General features: G+C 43.1%; 1 protein-coding gene across 1 annotated transcript in view; it reads left to right on the forward strand.

Annotated features, from left to right (window-relative positions):
- The first annotated feature begins 390 nt into the window (after positions 1 to 390).
- BCAM (basal cell adhesion molecule (Lutheran blood group)) overlaps positions 391 to 18,489 on the forward strand; it is a 55,317-nt gene continuing 37,218 nt past the window's right edge. The window contains exon 1 of the mRNA XM_075840255.1: positions 391 to 603. Within this exon, the coding sequence (XP_075696370.1) occupies positions 570 to 603 (34 nt within the window). The 5' untranslated portion in view covers positions 391 to 569. The remainder of the gene's footprint in view (positions 604 to 18,489) is intronic.

The raw sequence follows: 18,489 nt of genomic DNA on the forward strand, positions 1-18,489 counted from the left end.
ATATAACATAAAATATAACATAATATAACATAAAATAAAACATAAAATAATAAAATATAACATAAAATAACATAATATAATATAAAAGAACATAATATAAAATAACATAAAATAACATAATATAACATAATATTTGCATTTCTGTAGCACCCATCCCTCAGAAGCAGTGAGTCCTGCATTATGCGGGTGTATTATATGTATATATTATTCAGGGAGGGGGTCCCCCTCTGTTCCATTATATATGAGGGGTGTGGAGGGCTCCGTCCTGGGGGGAGCGGTCTCATTATAATCAGGCAGTGGATATTATACAGCAGGGAGGTCTCTTGCGCTTGAGGGGGTGTCTCTTCTGACGATGGAGGCGGCTCTGTCTCTGTCCCTTTTATTCTCTCCAAGGGGCCGGAGCAGCTAGAAAGAGACCTCCCTGCACCAGAGACAGCCGGGACAGGGGCTGCGGACAACACCCGGGACAGACACCTGCAGCCGCTCAGAGCTCCAGACGTATCCCCGGGGAAGGACCCCACAGCTCAGTGTCAGTCAGCCCGCGGGCGTGTGTTGTATACGGGACTATCATGGATATACTGCTGCTCCTAGCCCTGCTGCCAGGTGAGAGAGAAGTGCCACACTGTGCCCACCTGCTGCCCACATGTCCGATCCCGGGCACCTGCACTGCCGGCGTGTATCATATCACACACCAAATATATCATATATCGTATATATCACACACCAAATACATCTTATATCATATATATCACACACCAAATATATCATATATCATATATATCACACACCAAATATATCATATATCATATATATCACACACCAAATATATCATATATCATATATATCACACACCAAATATATCATATATCATATATATCACACACCAAATATATCATATATCATATATATCACACACCAAATATATCATATATATCACACACCAAATACATTATATATCACACACCAAATACATCATATATCTTATATATCACACACCAAATACATCATATATATCACACACCAAATACATCATATATCATATATATCACACACCATATATATCATATATCTTATATATCACACATCATATATATCACACACCAAATACATCATATATATCACACACCAAATACATCATATATCTTATATATCACACACCAAATACATATCTTATACATCATATATATATATATCTGTCATTCATCACACATCATATAAATAGCATACATATATATCACACCTTATATATATTATACATCGTATATATCACACACTATACATATCATACATCATAGTATATCACACAGTATATATTATACCTGCCACTTCCATATGAGCAGTTCCATGCATAAAGACACAACTGTCACTATCGCTATCTATCTTATTGATGTATATATTGCTGCAGACTTGTGAGGGGCAGAGTATACAGAGTATACAGCATCACTGGGTGTACTGTACACAGATCTATTAGTTTATATGCATCATTTTGGGGTGGGTCTGGTAATGCTTTGCATTGCAGTTGGGTGTATAAGGCTGGTGTGTGTGTATGTATATATATATATATACCTGGCACACAGTATATTGCACCGTCATGGTCAGTGGTGATACATATCTGTATATTGCGTCCTGCCGGCCCTGGAGACCCTGTTTTATTATCATCACATTCTTCTTCCATCCATTATTGATTGTCTTCAGGCTTCTTCTACCACATTAGTATTTACCAAGGGGTAGTAGTTTAATAATCCAACACCTCCGTGTATGTTATCAGACGTCTCCATGAAGCCAAGGCTTCAGGATGTGTACAGATGTAGCAGAGCTGATTTTGTCATATAGCACATTTGTGCATTATTATAACTTTACTGAGCCAAGATAATATGGTCGTCATAAATGCAGTTCTAAGGAAACCCACAGATGACAAGACAACAGGCTATAACTATGAGGTGAGCTAGATGACATACTCTACTGTACTACATCAGAGAGACTCAAATCTGATATGCACAAGACAAACACAACTTGGTTCCACCTGACAAACTCAGCTTTGCTACATCTAAGAATCTCAGCTCTGCTACATCTAAGAATCTCAGCTCTGCTACATCTAAGAATCTCAGCCTTCTTACACCTGAGAAACGCATCTCCGCTACAACTGAGTAACTCTGCTCTGCTACATCTTGGAATTTTAGCCCTCTAAGTCCCGAGAAGCTTATCTTCGATACATCTGAGACTCTCGGTCCTCTTAAATCTGGAAAACTTAGCTCTGCTGCATCTGAGAAGTTCATCTCTGATAAATCTGAGAACTCCGAGCTGCTGCGGCTGACAAACTCAGCACTGCTGCATCTGTATTACTTCTGCATGGGCTGGAGAGTTGTAGATTTGTCTTTGTAAGGTGATGGCATCACATTCAGCAGACACTCATGAAGAACCTGGAGTCTTCTTGTGTAGTTCTATCATGTCAAGGTGTCAAAAATGCTATCTGTTTCTGGGAAAGTTGGGTGGCATCCCATATGGCTGCTATTTCCGCTTCCACAGGGCTTGTCACCCAGCTTTCCAGTGGACCTGAATGGCAAATCTATTATGTTATGGAGGGACATGAGGGCGGTGGTTGTAATTTAGCAGATTAGCCATTCAGGATTCTGGTAAAGCTGGGTGACGGCCTATAATTGTGGTCATATCAGCAGTCACCCAGCTTTCCAGAGATAGACGCTACAGGCTGAATGGATCTTGACTCAATTACTGGCACATTTTACACGCTGGTTGCTGCATTTTCATCCTTGAGAAGCTCTGGTGACTATAGAGCTGCCTTCTAAGATGGTGCCAAGGCTTATGCCAGATATTATAAGCCTGGCACAGGATTAAAGTGCTAAACCTAAAATTGGCACCCTATAACAGTGCAGCAGCGTTACCAGACGAGCTCCGAATATCATCCACACCTATATATGTTCTCAGCGCTGGAGATCTAAGAGGTAACAGTCACCCCCTGCATCTGCCCAGTCCAAGATGGCTGATAGCAGGGAACAATAGATTGAATTAAACGGCAAATGGAGATTTCTGGTGTAGTGTACCTTTAAGGCTTATATTAATCCTGGTCTGAATAAATGGTTAAATTCAGTAATGAAGTGTTGAGACTCTGTATTCATTCTGCGTTGTTACATGTGGCATAATTAGGGCACAACATATTCTTACTTTTTCCTGTAAGTTGCAATGTCTGCCCCTTTAACAACCAGAACCCCAATAATGAAATTTATTGGGAACACTGGTCAGATAGCGGCCAAATTAGCAATACATGGCGCTGTTATATGTTATAGGGGCAAATTGTCTTTATACGGCACTATTTCATGTTATAGGGTCAAATTGGCACTATATGGCACTGTTATATGTAATCGCGTCAAATTGTCTCTATACGGCACTGTTATGTTATAGGATCAAATTGGCACTATATGGCACTGTTATATGTTGTAAGGTCAAATTGGCACTATATGACACTTACATGGGTAAAATTGGCACTTTATGGCACTGTTATGTTATAGGGGCAAATTGTTTCTATATGGCACTGTTATATGTTATAGGGGCAGATTTTCACTATATGGCACTATTATACGGGTAAAATTGGCATAATATAGCACTGTTATGTTATAGGGGAATTGGCACTATATGGCACTGTTATGTTATAGGGGAATTGGCACTACATGGCACTGATATGTGGAAAATTGGCACTATATGGCACTGTTATATATTATAGGGGGAAATTGACACTATATGGCACTATTATATGTGATAGGGGTGAATTGGTACTATATGTCACTGATATATGTCACTGATATTTGGAAAATTGGCACTATATGGCACTGTTATATGTTATAGGGCGAAATTGGCTCTATATGGCACTATTATATGTGATAGGGGTGAATTGGCATTATATGTCACTGATATTTGGAAAATTGGCACTATATGGCACTGATATGTGGAAAATTGGCACTATATGGCACTGTTATATGTTATAGGGTTGAATTGGCACTATGTGGTACTTATATATTCACTGTATGGTACAGATATGGCAGTGGATGGCGCTGGTATTTATCGCTATCTGTTAGTATTTCTTACAGACAACGTAAATTCTCGTAAATTCTGTTGTTGATCATCTGACACCGTTTGGATGCGGAAAATCGACTCTTTTGTGTTTAAATGCCGCATAAAATAGAAAAGTTCGAACAGGAGGAACATGGGCGCCATATACAACAAAATAAAATCCTGGCTGTTGTGCCATGTGCATGGCATGCGCCGTTTAACAGACAACTGACAGCGCCACTTGCCCAGGTAGATCATTTGACCTATGTTGATATGTGTGCGCCATTGTTTCCCTGTATTGGGGGCTATGCTATTGTTATTGGAGGCGACTTTACCTGCCGAAGACAAAGCCCGTGTTGTTGCAGACTATTGCATCCTGGTGGGTGCGCGGTGAACAGGTTGGGACAGGCTCTGTGTATTCGGTTATTTCACAGCAAATTCCCACATTCCAGACATGGCAAAACATCACCCTTCCCCACCACAAAAGCACACTGTGCCCCCCCTCTAAACAACAAAGGGACGCGCACGCCCCCCGCCCACAGTCAAATATGCAGACAGGTGTGAACCGCGCTCTCACTGATGTTTGGAATCTAAGGTGATTCATAGAGAGCAGCATGGCACCAGCTCCTCCTGTCATCCTGCCAACCTTCTGCCCCCTCTTCCTCAGAGCACGTGCACACCATGCGTATTACGTGCGGATTTGCCGCTCGTATTTTCCCGCAGGCAAATCCGCAAGTAATCTCATCTAGACGTTGCAGAATATTTCCGCACGTAAATTGACCTGCGGTGCCGATTTTATAAATCTGCAGCGTGTCGGTATATCTTGCATTTTCATCTCAGAATTGTATTGTACAAGTTTATAAAAAAAAAAACAAAACACCAAATTCCGCAGCATAAAATCTTCACCTATTGTCGCATCAAAATATAATATCCGCACCCAAAAATCGCATCAAAACGCAATATTAGGTGCGAGTTTTACCTACAGAATTACCTGGATTTATCTGCAGTTTTGATGCAGATTTTCTGCATCAAATGCCGCATTGTTTGTCTAAAGCCTTGTTCACACAGTGCAGATTTGCTGCAGATTACGCATGTATTTTTCAAGCCAAAACCAAGAAGGGAACCTAAACAGAAGAGATATATAAAGGAAAAGCCTTAGGCCAGATTCACACGAAAGAGTGCAAACTGGGACGTGAAAGACAGCTGTTTTTCACGCCCGAGTTAGACCCGTGCGGGTCCCGTTTTCACGGATCCTCATAGACTTGAGTGTATCGAGTGATCCGTGAAAACGGACGAAAATAGAACATGTTCTATTTTTCAACGGACCCTTCGCACGGTCTGTTAAAACAACGGCTGTGTGAACGGCCCCATTGAGATACATGCGCCGTTGTTTTAATGGCCGTCACACGGATGTATACAACAGTCTGAATTCGGCCTTAGGGTATGTTCACATGGCAGCGTCCGTTACGGCTGAAATTACGGTGCTGTTTTCAGGAGAAAACCGCACCGTAATTTCAGCCGTAATGGCATGTGCAGGCGTCTTTCGCTGCGTCCATTACGGACGTAAATGGAGCTGTTTTTCCATGGAGTCCATGGAAAAACGGCTCCATTTACGTATGAAGAAGTGACAGGCACTTCTTTAATGCGGGCGTCTTTTTTACGCGCTACCCTTTGACAGCGGCACGTAAAAAAAATGACCGTCGGCACAGAACATCGTAAGACCCATTCAAATGAATGGGCAGATGTGTGCCGACGCTTTTGAGGCGTATTTTCGAACGTAATTCAGGGCTAAAACGCCCGAATTACGTGCGTAAATAGTGTGTGTGAACCCAGCCTTAGGGTCAGTTCACACAGTGTTTTTTTGGTGCTGATATTGACGTGGAAAACAAGTCAGAATTCGCGCCAAGAAACATCCCAAAACGGCCCTCATTGATTTCATTGGGAGGCGGAGGTATTTTTTTCCCGGACAGTGGCGCTTGTTTGGAGCGAAAAACATGAGAAAAAGAAGCTTAAAAAAACGCTGGCATTTCAAGACCTGGCCTAAAATTTCCATAGGAAATTTGTGGCCGATTTTTTTTTCTGCCAGACCAGACACGCCATGTGAACTCCCCCTTATAGGTCTGCTCTGCTGGATCCAATTCTGGGTTTGGCTTAAAAAAATGTATGCAAAATCTGCAGCAAATCTGCACTGTGTGAACAAGGGGGTTTCCAGGTGTTGTATCTAGACTTTCCATCACCCTGAGCAAAGATTCAGCCTGTTGCCCTAGCCTTGTATCTAATTACCCTGGCATAGACACAGTGGCTTGTTGGTGCCCACCGCACATGCCCCCGTTTTAACATTTAGGTTCACCTTTGGTAGTCCGCAGGGAATCCTATGTTCGTATATTAGAAATCTGCGTGTACAGCAATTCCATAATCTGTGTTGTAAAAATCAGGAGCTTATTATAGGCTGTTTTATGGCAGCCTGTGTCTACTCTCCCATTGGCAGAGTACAGGCTGCCATAAATGTAGTCGACAAGTTGTCCATAAACGCAAGCTATTTGGCATAGGGATGCCTTGAAGAGGAGCGATCATTAGCTGAATACCCCCTTGCCTTGGGTATGCTCAGAACAGGGCATGATGAGACTTGTAGTCCATGTGACATCTATATGCCGGTACTGCCAAACATGACACAAGGAATTCAGACTTATCGCATGCTTTGAATCTTTCCGCTACAGGACAGGCGGAAAAGCGGCTGCCCTATCTGATTAGGACAGGTATGGGCGGCCACTACCCATAGATCATTGGCTTGTAAAAAGTTCATAAGATCGGAGTGTCGCTTTAACTCTGAGCACGAGAGGCCGGAGTAAATAGATGTAGGACGAAAGGGTTAATGGACGTTTCGTTAATGGGATTGAAATTCTTCTCAAGGATTCTTCAGATCTATTACTCACTGTGATGTGGATAAGGGCCTGTTCACATCAGCGATCAGGTTCCGTTAGACCGAACGAGCGTTTCCCCGTTTATCGACTGATCGCCGCCGACATGATGGAAATGTATGAGGGCAAGAGATTGGAGTAACGATACATAACCGATCATTGCTCCTTGTGAAAGGAGTAAACCAGTGCCGATCAACGATCTGTGCCACTGTTCGGCGCTAGTTTTCACTGCCCATATCGGGCGGTGTAATAGGACGCTTAGGATAGGTCCTCAATATCAGATCGGTGGAGGTCCGTCTACCGGAAACCTCCACCGATCAGCTGACTAGAGGGTCACCACGCAGACAAGGCACCATACACACTCGTAGCGGCTGTACAGCGCCTGGTCTTATTTACTTGTAAGGGACCAGAACTGCAATCCTAGGCACAGCCACTACAGGTGTGCGGCACTGTGCCTGGTAAGTTGTGAAGAGGCCGCAGATCCTTCAATCAGCTAATCGGACGGTGGGGGTGCCAGGAGTCAGACCTCCACTGATCTGATATTGATGACCTATACTGAGGATAGGCCATCAATATAAAATGCCCGGATTATCTCTTTAAAGAGACTCTGTCACCACATTATAAGTGCCCTATCTCCTACATAAGGAGATTGGCGCTATAATGTAGATGACAGCATTAGAAAAACGATCTATTTTTACCACGTTATGAGCGATTTTAGATTTATGCTAATGACTTTCTTAATGCCCAAGTGGGCGTGTTTTTACTTTAGACCAAGTGGGCGTTGTGGAGAGAAGTGTATTACGCTGACCAATCAGTGACCAATCAGCGTCATGCACTTCTCTCCATTGATTTAGTCAGCGCATAGTGACACTGCGTTGTTCACTATGTGCTGTCTTATACTGACACATTAACATTACTGAAGTGTTTAGACAGTGAATAGACATTCCTTCCAGCCAGGACGCGATGTCCATTCACAATCCCGGCACTTCGGTAACGTTTCTGTGGTAGTTACAGCAGAGCAAAGCGTAATCTCTCTGTAAACTGTCATTTACAGCGTGATCTCGCGAGATTACACTCTCTGCTGTAAGTACCACAGAAACGTTACCGAAGTTCCGGGATTGTGAATAGACATCCCGTCCTAGCTGGAAGGAATGTCTATTCACTGTCTAAACACTTCAGTAACGTTAATGTGTCAGTATAAGACAGCACATAGCGAACAACGCAGTGTCACTATGCGCTGACTAAATTAATGGAGAGGAGTGCATGATGCTGATTGGTCACTGATTGGTCAGCGTCATACACTCCTCTGTACAACGCCCACTTGGTCTAAAGTAAAAACACGCCCACTTGGGCATTAAGAAAGTCATTAGCATAAATTTAAAATTGCTCATAACGTGGTAAAAATAGATCGATTTTTTTTAAGGCTGTCACCTACATTATAGCGCCAATCTCCTTATGTAGGAGATAGGCCACTTAGGCCCCATTCACACGACCGTGCCCGCAATCACGGCCCGCGATTGCGGGCACGGCCGGCCGCTGACTGACAGCCGCATTTTCGGGCCGTGCTCCCATACAAAGTATGGGAGCACGGCCCGCAAAATGCGAAAGAACGGACATGTTCCATAATTCCCGGAACATTTCCACGGCACTGACACCCTTCTGTAGTGCTACGGAAAGGTGTCAGTGTTCAATGAAAGTGAATGGCTCCGTTTTTGTGGAGGTTTTTTACGGTCGTGTGCATGAGGCCTTGTGGTGACAGAGTCTCTGTCTCCTTATCTTTTTTTCTACAGAAGGATTGCCTGGTTGGGAGTGTTTTTGTGTACACCGCAACGTTTTCTACTAAATATATTTCAAAATGATATTAAAGAAAAACGGCAGATCACGAGTTACTTTATTTCTTCCCCAACTGAAATTAGGTTAAATTGTTAGGAGATCAGGGGCTGCCAGTCAGTAAAAGCCCCCAAGCGCTGATCGACGCCTAGCATTTCCGTCATAGCCAAGTACAAAATCAAATGAATGGAGGCATGTGTGGTGTGTGTGTGTGTGTGTGTGGTGTGTGTGTGTGATGTGTGTGTGGGGGGGGGGGGGAGCATTTAGGGCAAAATTAGGCATCCCAGACCCTCACCAATGTCTTTATCAGACTTTTTTGACCCCCCGCCCCCACCTCAATGCTGGAAAGTAGCCAGTTTTGGTCGTAGTTTTTGCACATCAAGGAAGCTGTGTGACAGTATAGCAACCATTATTGCCACCCAGCTTACTCAGAAACACAGGGTCGTAGCTGGGGGGCAACAAGTGCCCTGGGTGGGGGATGCCAGCAAGCCATTCCGCCTTGATGCCCTACACACAAGATGCCCTACAAACGATGTATTACCTCCTCGTCAGACCCGTCCTCAATATTCACCTTATTATCATCTCTTTGTATCTCCTCTCCATCCCCCCCCCCCCCCCCCCCCCGCAGCCTGGACACCTCAGATGCCCCCTCCCCAAGCCCTGTGGTTGTCTCAGTGTTTCATATTGACCTATGCTCTGAGAGGAGTGGTCCTTTTAGGGTCTGTTTAACCAGGGCTTAGTGGCATTGTGGACATTATGACATTGTGTTTGCCTGTCATTGAATCAGCCATTGTTTATGCATTAACTGGAATGAATGGTGATGTGACCCCCCCCCCCCCCCCCCAACAGAGACCCGTGGGGTGGAGGCTAAATTCAAGGGGCACTATACCGAATATTCATACATCGTAGTAAAATCCAGTCCTGACGTCTCTTCTTTCTATGTAAGACATAGCCATGTCATTGTTGTCATCTTAATACTGTAATATGTAATAGTTTTTTTATGATAAATTAGACCATAGGTGGCGCTATTCTATTCAGATATTTGAAATATCTGGACGAAACGTCATTATTTGATGCCTGGTTTTTTTCAATACTTCATTTTTTTGTGTCATTATGAAGCTATATGTATCATTGTATACCTAGGCTGGTCAGGAGCCAGGGAAAGCTGGGTGACAATCTTTATGGGAGCTATAATTGCGCTCACATTGGGTTTTTTTTACTTCGCTTTTCCTGAAATGGATATAACAAAAGAAGTGGCTGAATAGAATTTGTAACAACTTAGAAGAAGACAACCCAAGGACAATCGACCACCAGGCATCCCCCCCCCCCCCCCTTGAAAGTCAAGCTAAAGAATCCAATATTAATCCCGGTGTTGTCCTCATGTGTAAAGTCTGATATTCAGTTGAGGGAGTAAAACCAAGGATTGGGTATGTGTCGGTCTTTACTGCAGTTCTGGCATTTTATTCATCAGCTATGATGTGCGATGCTCTAGATAATTATTACGTTTATATTTACATAATTTCTTTCTACATAATGTTACCCCGATTTCTTACTGGTGCCAATTACCAGGATTCTGTGTGCCACCTATTAGACCATGCCGTTCTTATGCCTCATGGCATTGGACTGGTTATAATTGACTGATTTTTAAAATGTCTCGAAAAATGTCTCAGCAGAGACGGAAGATTTCAGGTCTGAGTGTCCTGAATTGAAGCAATAAGTATTCCGCGGTCTGCGCACATCAGGGGGTATTTTTGAAAATGATTGTAAATGGGAGAAAAACGCAGACGTTGCCATAGCAACCAATTAAATGACAGCCCTCATCTTGAAAGCCGCTCACATTGATTTCTACCTTTATAGTAATTTTCGAAAATATTCCTCTATACCCAGTGCCCGGCACTGGTAATCCAGCAGCGCGTGTATCACGCTGTTCTCATACTCGCCGTCACTTTAATTTCCCAAGTGAAAAATAGGAGCTGATTGGAAGGTAACGCAATTTTTGGTCTGCCCTAGTTTCCATAAATGACCCAATTTTTTTTTTTTCGTTCCTTTGCAAAAATTGTTTTCCAGTTTTTTCATCTGTTTTCACATTTTTTTTTTCTACACTGTTTTTTTTAACATTTATTTATTATTATTTTTGTGTTTATTTTTTATCCAAAAAATATTTAGAAACCTATTAGGAAAACAAACAAGGCTTCTATTTTAGGATAGTATTTTGTCCAGTATTTTTGGGTGAGGGGGTGATCCATCCTTCTATTGTAAATTGACAATTTTGCCAAAATTTCTTAATAAATGACACTTCTCAGAATTTGATCAGACTGTGAATTTTGCTATTTTTTTTATTTTGAATTGTGGAGATTTTTTAAGGTTCGTTCAGGAGAAAAATGGAAGCTGCTCCCAATCTCCACCATATCCTTCATTTTATTTTTAAGAATAAGGCCAGGTTTTCTCAGATCTGGACGTATTACGGATAAGATTGCATCAGTTTGTCGTCAGTATTTCTTCAGTATTACAGATCAGTATTAGGGCAGATTCAGACGAACGTTGCGTTTTTGCGCACGCAAAAAACGCTGCGTTTTGCGTGCGCAAAAGGCACTTAGCAGCTGCGTGTGTCATCAGTGTATGATGCGTGGTTGCGTGATTTTCTCGCAGCCGCCATCATTTTGACACTCCGTTTGGATGTTTGTAAACAGAAAAGCACGTGGTGCTTTTCTGTTTACATTCAGAGTTTGACAGCTGTTGCGCGAATCACGCAGTTCGCACGGAAGTGCTTCGGTGCGACCTGCGTGGTTTTCACGCACCCATTGACTTCAATGGGTGCGTGATGCGCGAAAAACGCTGAAATATAGAACATGTCGTGAGTTTTACGCAGCGCACTCACACTGCGCAAAACCCACGGACTGTATGCATGCCCCATAGAGTAATATAGGTGCGTACGACCCGCGTGAAAAGCACGCGCGTCGCACGTGCGTATTTTACGCTCGTGTAAATGATGCCTTACTGATTGGCTGTCTTCTAGGGAGAAAATTGCATGACATAAAGACAGTATCTTTGAAAAACGGATGTAATACGGATGGATGCGTCCGCAGTATAATCACTCTCCATAGACTTCTATGGGCGTTTTCAATCAGCAATATGTATGAAAGTAGTGAATTCTGCGTTTTTAAAATACGCACATATTTTATACGCCAATGTAATTACTCATTGATTAACATTAGCTCCATATTACCATCCGCAAAAAACGGACGGAATACGGCTGTAAAATACGCTCATCTGAAAGAGGCCAACGGGCACATTCACACCTGGCGGAATTGCTGTTGTGTTGCGCTGCGGACAGTCCACAGTGGAATTCTCCAGCGGCCGTTTTTTTCATTTCTTTCTATACATTTTTAGGAAAGTTAGTTCAGACGTTGCGGAAAAAATAACTGTGCGGAAATCAGGCTGCGGTGCAGATTTTTCCCTCCGCAGCATCCTCATGACGTTGCGGAGAAGAAGTGGAATTTCACTGCGTATTTCAGCCTCTGCAATGCAAAAACTGAAATCTGTGGCAAGTCCGCTGTGATATCCGCAACGTCTGAATTACCTGTCAAATATGCAAATGTTGGTGCAGATTCATTGCGTAATTGCCCCAAATCTGCACCAACATTTGCAGCGGAAAAATTCTGCCACGTCCGAACATGGCCTAATACTGACGGGCTGTCTTCTAGGCAGGAAATATTTGGTATGCTGCTGTATAAAGCAAGCAGTGGTAGATGGCAGTCGACAGGCAGAGTATCACGGATCCGTACAAAACACAGATCCGGCCGAGTGCTTGAGGCCTTATTCACACGTTGGAAAGTACAATATGCAAAATTGGTTTTGAGCTTTAAATATAATAAAAAATCTTCAAATTTGTAATTTAATTTGTTGTTTTTTTTTAATCCTGTCTTCACGAGAAATTGTCCTCGTTCCGATTAATTTGTTTCAATTTGATACAGAATTATCGACGACAAATATTTTTTTTTTCTTCCTCTCTCGCCACTTTAACGAGCAATCTATCTTCTCTTTCTTTCTCATTTCCCCTCACCCCCCTGCGTCTCAGGCTTCGGTGAAGTGTTTAGAATTCAACAATAGCCCATGTGACGGCCTATGAGACACTCTTATTGTGTAGTGACTCCGAGGATCCTGCTCCCCCCCACCCTTCTCCCCTTCGCTTTTTCATTCCAATTCCGTGCCCTCCCTGTGTAACCCTCTGTATGCCCTCTTCTTTTATGCCCTCCTCCAGTACTGCTGTCTTTATACATCGGTGCCCCTCCTCAGTTCATTCCCACTTATACAGATGCAGCAGAGCTGAATTTGTCATGTGGTAGGTTTACATACAGTCCTGGGTAAAACCACAGATATCACATTTTCATATCACCATGGGTTGTGCCCAATAAACTCTTCTCTTCTACTTTGCTACATTTAGATTATTTGGTAGTCGCTGATGCTATCTCTTTCCTGACATTATGAATCAGATTTTTTTTTTGTGCCATTGCATTGTTGTCTGCAGAACTTTTGGTTTCCAAATTGCTTTCGCCACATACTGCGATGCCTCCGCTGCCCCTCCCCCCTTCCATCTCATTTCCCTGTACTCTCACTAGGTGCCCCCTCTAGCACCAGCCTCATTATCTTCACTCCCTCTGCTCCATTGCACTTCCCTGTCAATTTTCTCCATCTGACTGTGCCCCCCATTAGATTGGCAGCCCCTCCTCCCGCTCTCTACCCCCCTCTGTTGGTTTCTGCAGCCTGATCTCTCTGCACCTGTTAATCTTTAATCCCCCTCATTTCTCTTCCCTTCCTCCATCCAGAGGAGAGATCTGCAAAACTTTCTCCAATATCAGTCACAAGAATTCCCGTGACCCCCAGGTCGAGTAACCAGACTCCCCTTTTTTCTTGTGGATCCCAATATTTTTGTTTTTGACAGATTCCGCACATTCCCCTCCCCCAGTTTGTAGAGATTCCCACAGTCCACGATAACAAAGACCCATGATTTCTGGTGGGGAGGCTCCAGACTATTCATAGATAGACCCTTCACACCTTCTTGTGCTGACAGTGTGTTCTGCTTACTATCAGTCTCTATATAGATGCAGATGTAGCAGAGCTGAATTAGTTTTTTTACCTCTTCGGGGCTATGAGGGTTTGACTATTGATGAGAACTCTTGTTCTCGGCTCCTTGGACCATTTTAGTACCACAATCAGTTATGTTTTTGTGTCTGGTTTAAAAAAACAATATCGAATACCCTATTAGGGAGCATTGAGTTAATAGTGGGAAATCCCCCATTGGTCGCCATTATCTATAAACCAGAGATGGTCTACAGCGAGGTTGGCCGTTTTTGATATACTGGTCCTGATGACAATGCCTCGTTCGACGCGCTCCGATCTCCAGATTTTGCCATTCTTATGTGAATTCACACTGAAACCGACCCATGGAAAACTTGCTCACTTGATTATATGCCGCACTCCGGGGTCTTGAAGTACAGCATTGGCCCTATAGACGGCTATGGGTCCCGTACTACGTCTCTGTATAAGGCCGGATTCACACGAACGCAAAATTGCAGTATTTCACGTCCGAGGTGCAGCCATGCTGTACGCTGCGGGTCGCGTTATCATGCATCCCCCGTAGACTAGAGTCTATGGAGGGATGCGTGATGGGCAAAAAGATAGGACATGTCCGTTTTTTCTCATGGACCCTTCACAGGCTCCCTTTGAAACAACGGCCGTGTGAACGGCCACATTGAATTACATAGGTCCGTGTGACGGTCGTTGTTTTAACGGCTGTCATACGGACGTATAACACGTAGGTGTGAATAAGGCCTAACTTAGGGATTGAACTGAGCCTATAGGTTTGGTTCTAACCGGGTTCTGTGTGTACGACTGTCAAAAGAGTGTCATATGTCTGCCCAGGATGCATTGGTATACTTTGTTTTTTTAGGGCGGTCTACGGGAGACAATGGGAGTCTGCGGCAGACATTTGCCATATAGTTCCATACGTCTGAGTTGTATGTTGGGAGATTCTCTCATTGTATGCGCTGGATGAACGTGGTGTGAACGGAGCCTTAGAGATTAATGAGCCCTTCACGTTACACCGCGTCTAATGTGGACACAGCTGCTCGGGTTTTATCCAGGTGTATGAGACATTCATCTTTTTTTGCGGACATTTCTTATCGGTCTTTAATAGGACATATGATGTTGTCTGAGGCCGAGCAGATGTGACCCTCTTATTTCTTATATGGGTCTCGAATTTGGAATAGGGTATCGATGCTGTGCGATAAGGTGATTCCCTTCCCTCAGGTGGCAAAACGTGGCAGGTCGGGATTATCAGTCTTTCCTTTGTTACCTCTCTTGTTCCATTATAGATGCCTGAAAAAATATATCGTAAAGTTTAGATCTTTTTCCAGCAGATCCTGATGACTATGGTGGGATTTGCCGACGATCTAGTGCCTGTGGGAGAGTGATGGGTCAGTCGTTACCTCGCGTTTTTTACATGCATTTTTGTATTTAGTGTCATTTTGTACAGGTGTTGTTTTTGAAGTTCTATAGTGAAGCCTATGGGGAAAAAAAAACAACCCGTCATACCTAGAGCAGGCTGCGTTTTCAGCCACCTTTAGACGCCACCCTTAAAAACCACCACCACCAAGAGGTTAATAAACCCTGCAATCCTGCAAAACATTCCTCATCCAGGTACTTAGACGTAATCCAAAAATTCCTCCGTCTTTATCAAGTAGCTAATTCCCTTGTTGTTTCGAGACCAAACCCTGTGTACTCTCCGGAGCCAACCGTGGCTTACAGGCATGGTACTACCGGAATAACACTAGAATGTATTGCCAGCCCGCCATTCTGTACGGTATATCCTACTGCCGCAATAAATATATATTATATTCATGTGTACATGCCGTAACGTGGACGCAATCTACCCTGGGACCCCCCTATTATTCAATGATGTCTCTTGTTTTTACTACCTCTGCCATGTACTGGTATTGACTTCCTGCCTGACACTTATATCGTCACCCCCCCGACTAAACTTTGATATGCCAAGAATGTCTGATTGATAGGGGTCTAACCGCTGGGACCCTCATGATCCCATGAACGGGGATGCCTCAGTTGCTGTTCTTGATGGAGAGTTTGCCGTGTGCGTGACTGATGGGAAAATATGGAAAAACCAAGTGAGCGCCGTGGCATGAACCAATCTCTCATCCAGTATATGACGTGCATAATGACACAACGAGGGTACAGCAGAGGTGTCTGGGACCAGGTAACATCTTACGTGAGCCATTGGCTAAGGCTGAAGCCGTAATAAAGGTGTGGATGTTAGGAGTCGGTCTAATGGTATATGAGGAAATAGTTCCGGAGGATAGGTGCAGCACAAGAGAAGTCCTGGAGATAGAAGAGAGAGAGAGATCAATGAGTGACGCCATTTACTGAGAACCTTCCAACAGCTCCGACATCTTTCTTTTTATTGTCCTTAGAAGGGGTATGACACTTAAATAAGTGCAGCAAAGTGTCCCTGCAGGCAATCACTCAATGATCGGGAAGTACCGTTGTGTAACTTATAGTTATAAATAGCGGTGTGCGCTGCTATGTAGTCAATATATAGGACCGAATAATACAGTTATGGGCGCTGTTGTGGATCGCTTGTTGATGGCCGCGCAGTATAACTGCTGGTTACCCGCATCGTGCGGCCATAAGGGTCTATTCTTTCATGACCGCACAATTTTGCTGGTAACCAACTGCTTTCTCTGCCACACTGCACGGCCATCAATCATGGTCGTGTCATTGCCGCTCTGTACGGCCTTACCCTTCCGGTCTAAAGACCATTTTACACAAGCCAAGTATCGGGCGAATGAGTGCTCATTCCCGATCATTGCCCTGTACAAACAGGGCGGCGATCAGCCGGCAAACGAGAAAACGCTCGACTGATCTTTTATGCTGCGCCTAAAACAGTCACCTGTCTGCAGTACATCTCCCTGTGTGAACCGGGGATGTGCTGCAGACCAGAAGCAAATGTTTTGGGGACGAACAATCATATTAGCAATTGTCATTGCACCGTTTAAATGCTGTATTGTCGATTTGGCGCTCGTTTCCCGGAAGATAATCTGCCCGGATAAAACCACTTGAAGGGTCCTCATGGTATCACCCGGGCTTTTGGTAAGGATGTCGTTTATAGTTAAAAGAGTCTGTGCTACATATGTATAATGAACGGGAGTTCTTAAAACATCTCCTTTTACACCAACCAAGAGAATCCTAAAAACTGAATCACCCAAGTTTACAAAATACTATATTGTAATATAAAGCCATATTCACAATTTTATAATAAAAAAACAACTACAGCCTGAAACTAAAATGTGAGATTAATTTGGGATTATTACATTTATCTATGGTGTGAGATTAATTTGGGATTATTACATGTATCTATGGTGTGAGATTAATTTGGGATTATTACATGTATCTATGGTGTGAGATTAATTCGGGATTATCCCATGTATCTATGGTGTGAGATTGATTTGGGATTATTACATGTATCTATGGTGTGAGATTGATTTGGGATTATTACATGTATCTATGGTCTGAGATTGATTTGGGATTATTACATGTATCTATGGTCTGAGATTGATCTAGGATTACCCTCACTAATGTGTGAGAATGACCTACCTCAGGTCCCATAACACCTGACTATGGTGTAAGAATGATTTAGGGTTACCCATGTACATAACCCCCGATGACACAACACCTGAATATAATGTCCCCAGGCCATACGGTTTACTATGGTGTGAGAATGATTTAGGATTTCCCCAGGTCATTCTCACACTGCCACCACAGTTACACCAGCTCAGGCACCACTAGACATTACTCTTGATCTGAATACACTGACCCCTGTCTGACAATGGTTGCTGATTAACCCGGATTTAATTGTCTGACAGCGTTCTGTATAAAATAACATTTATCCTTGAAACCTGTAATTATTTGGTTTCTAATTAAGCATCGGCAGCAACATGAGGTACAATTGTTCTAAAAGTTCATGGTTCAGTGAATGCCAGACAACAGAAGGGAGAGTGTGGTATATTTACGGGATTGTATATTAGGAGTTAATTAGGGGGACCAGCAGCCATTTAAGAACTGAACTATTGGTTGCAATTCTGCCTTTTCACTGGCAGTGGGTCAAGATAAGCAGATCCCACCTCCCAGATCCTAGGACCTTTCCTGTTGGTGTGTGTGTGTGTGTGTGTGTGTGTGTGTGTGATATGTATGTATTTGTGTAGTGTGTGTGTGTTTGTAATGCATATGTATGTGTGTAATATGTATTTGAGTGGGTGCGTAATGTATATGTATGTATGTACTTATGTGTGTGTGTAATGTGTATACAGTATGTGTGTAATGTGTGTGTATGTATGTGAGTGTAATGTTGTTGTATGTTTGCACTATTATGTGTGTAATGTATGTGAATGCCCATGTGTGTGTGTAATGTGTATGAATATATGTGTATTGTATTGTGTGTGTGTGTGTGTGTGTGTGTGTGTGTATGTGTGTATTCTTTGTATACACAATTTATTTGTGTGTAAAAGCAATGCATGTATGTGTGCATCATAAATCAGTTCTATATATTTGTATGGTATCGTGTGCGGTATCGCTGTACCATGTATGTGTTGTACGTTACATTTTATGG

This window comes from Rhinoderma darwinii, chromosome 10 (genome assembly GCF_050947455.1).
Source record: "Rhinoderma darwinii isolate aRhiDar2 chromosome 10, aRhiDar2.hap1, whole genome shotgun sequence".
Taxonomy (NCBI): Eukaryota; Metazoa; Chordata; class Amphibia; order Anura; family Rhinodermatidae; genus Rhinoderma; species Rhinoderma darwinii.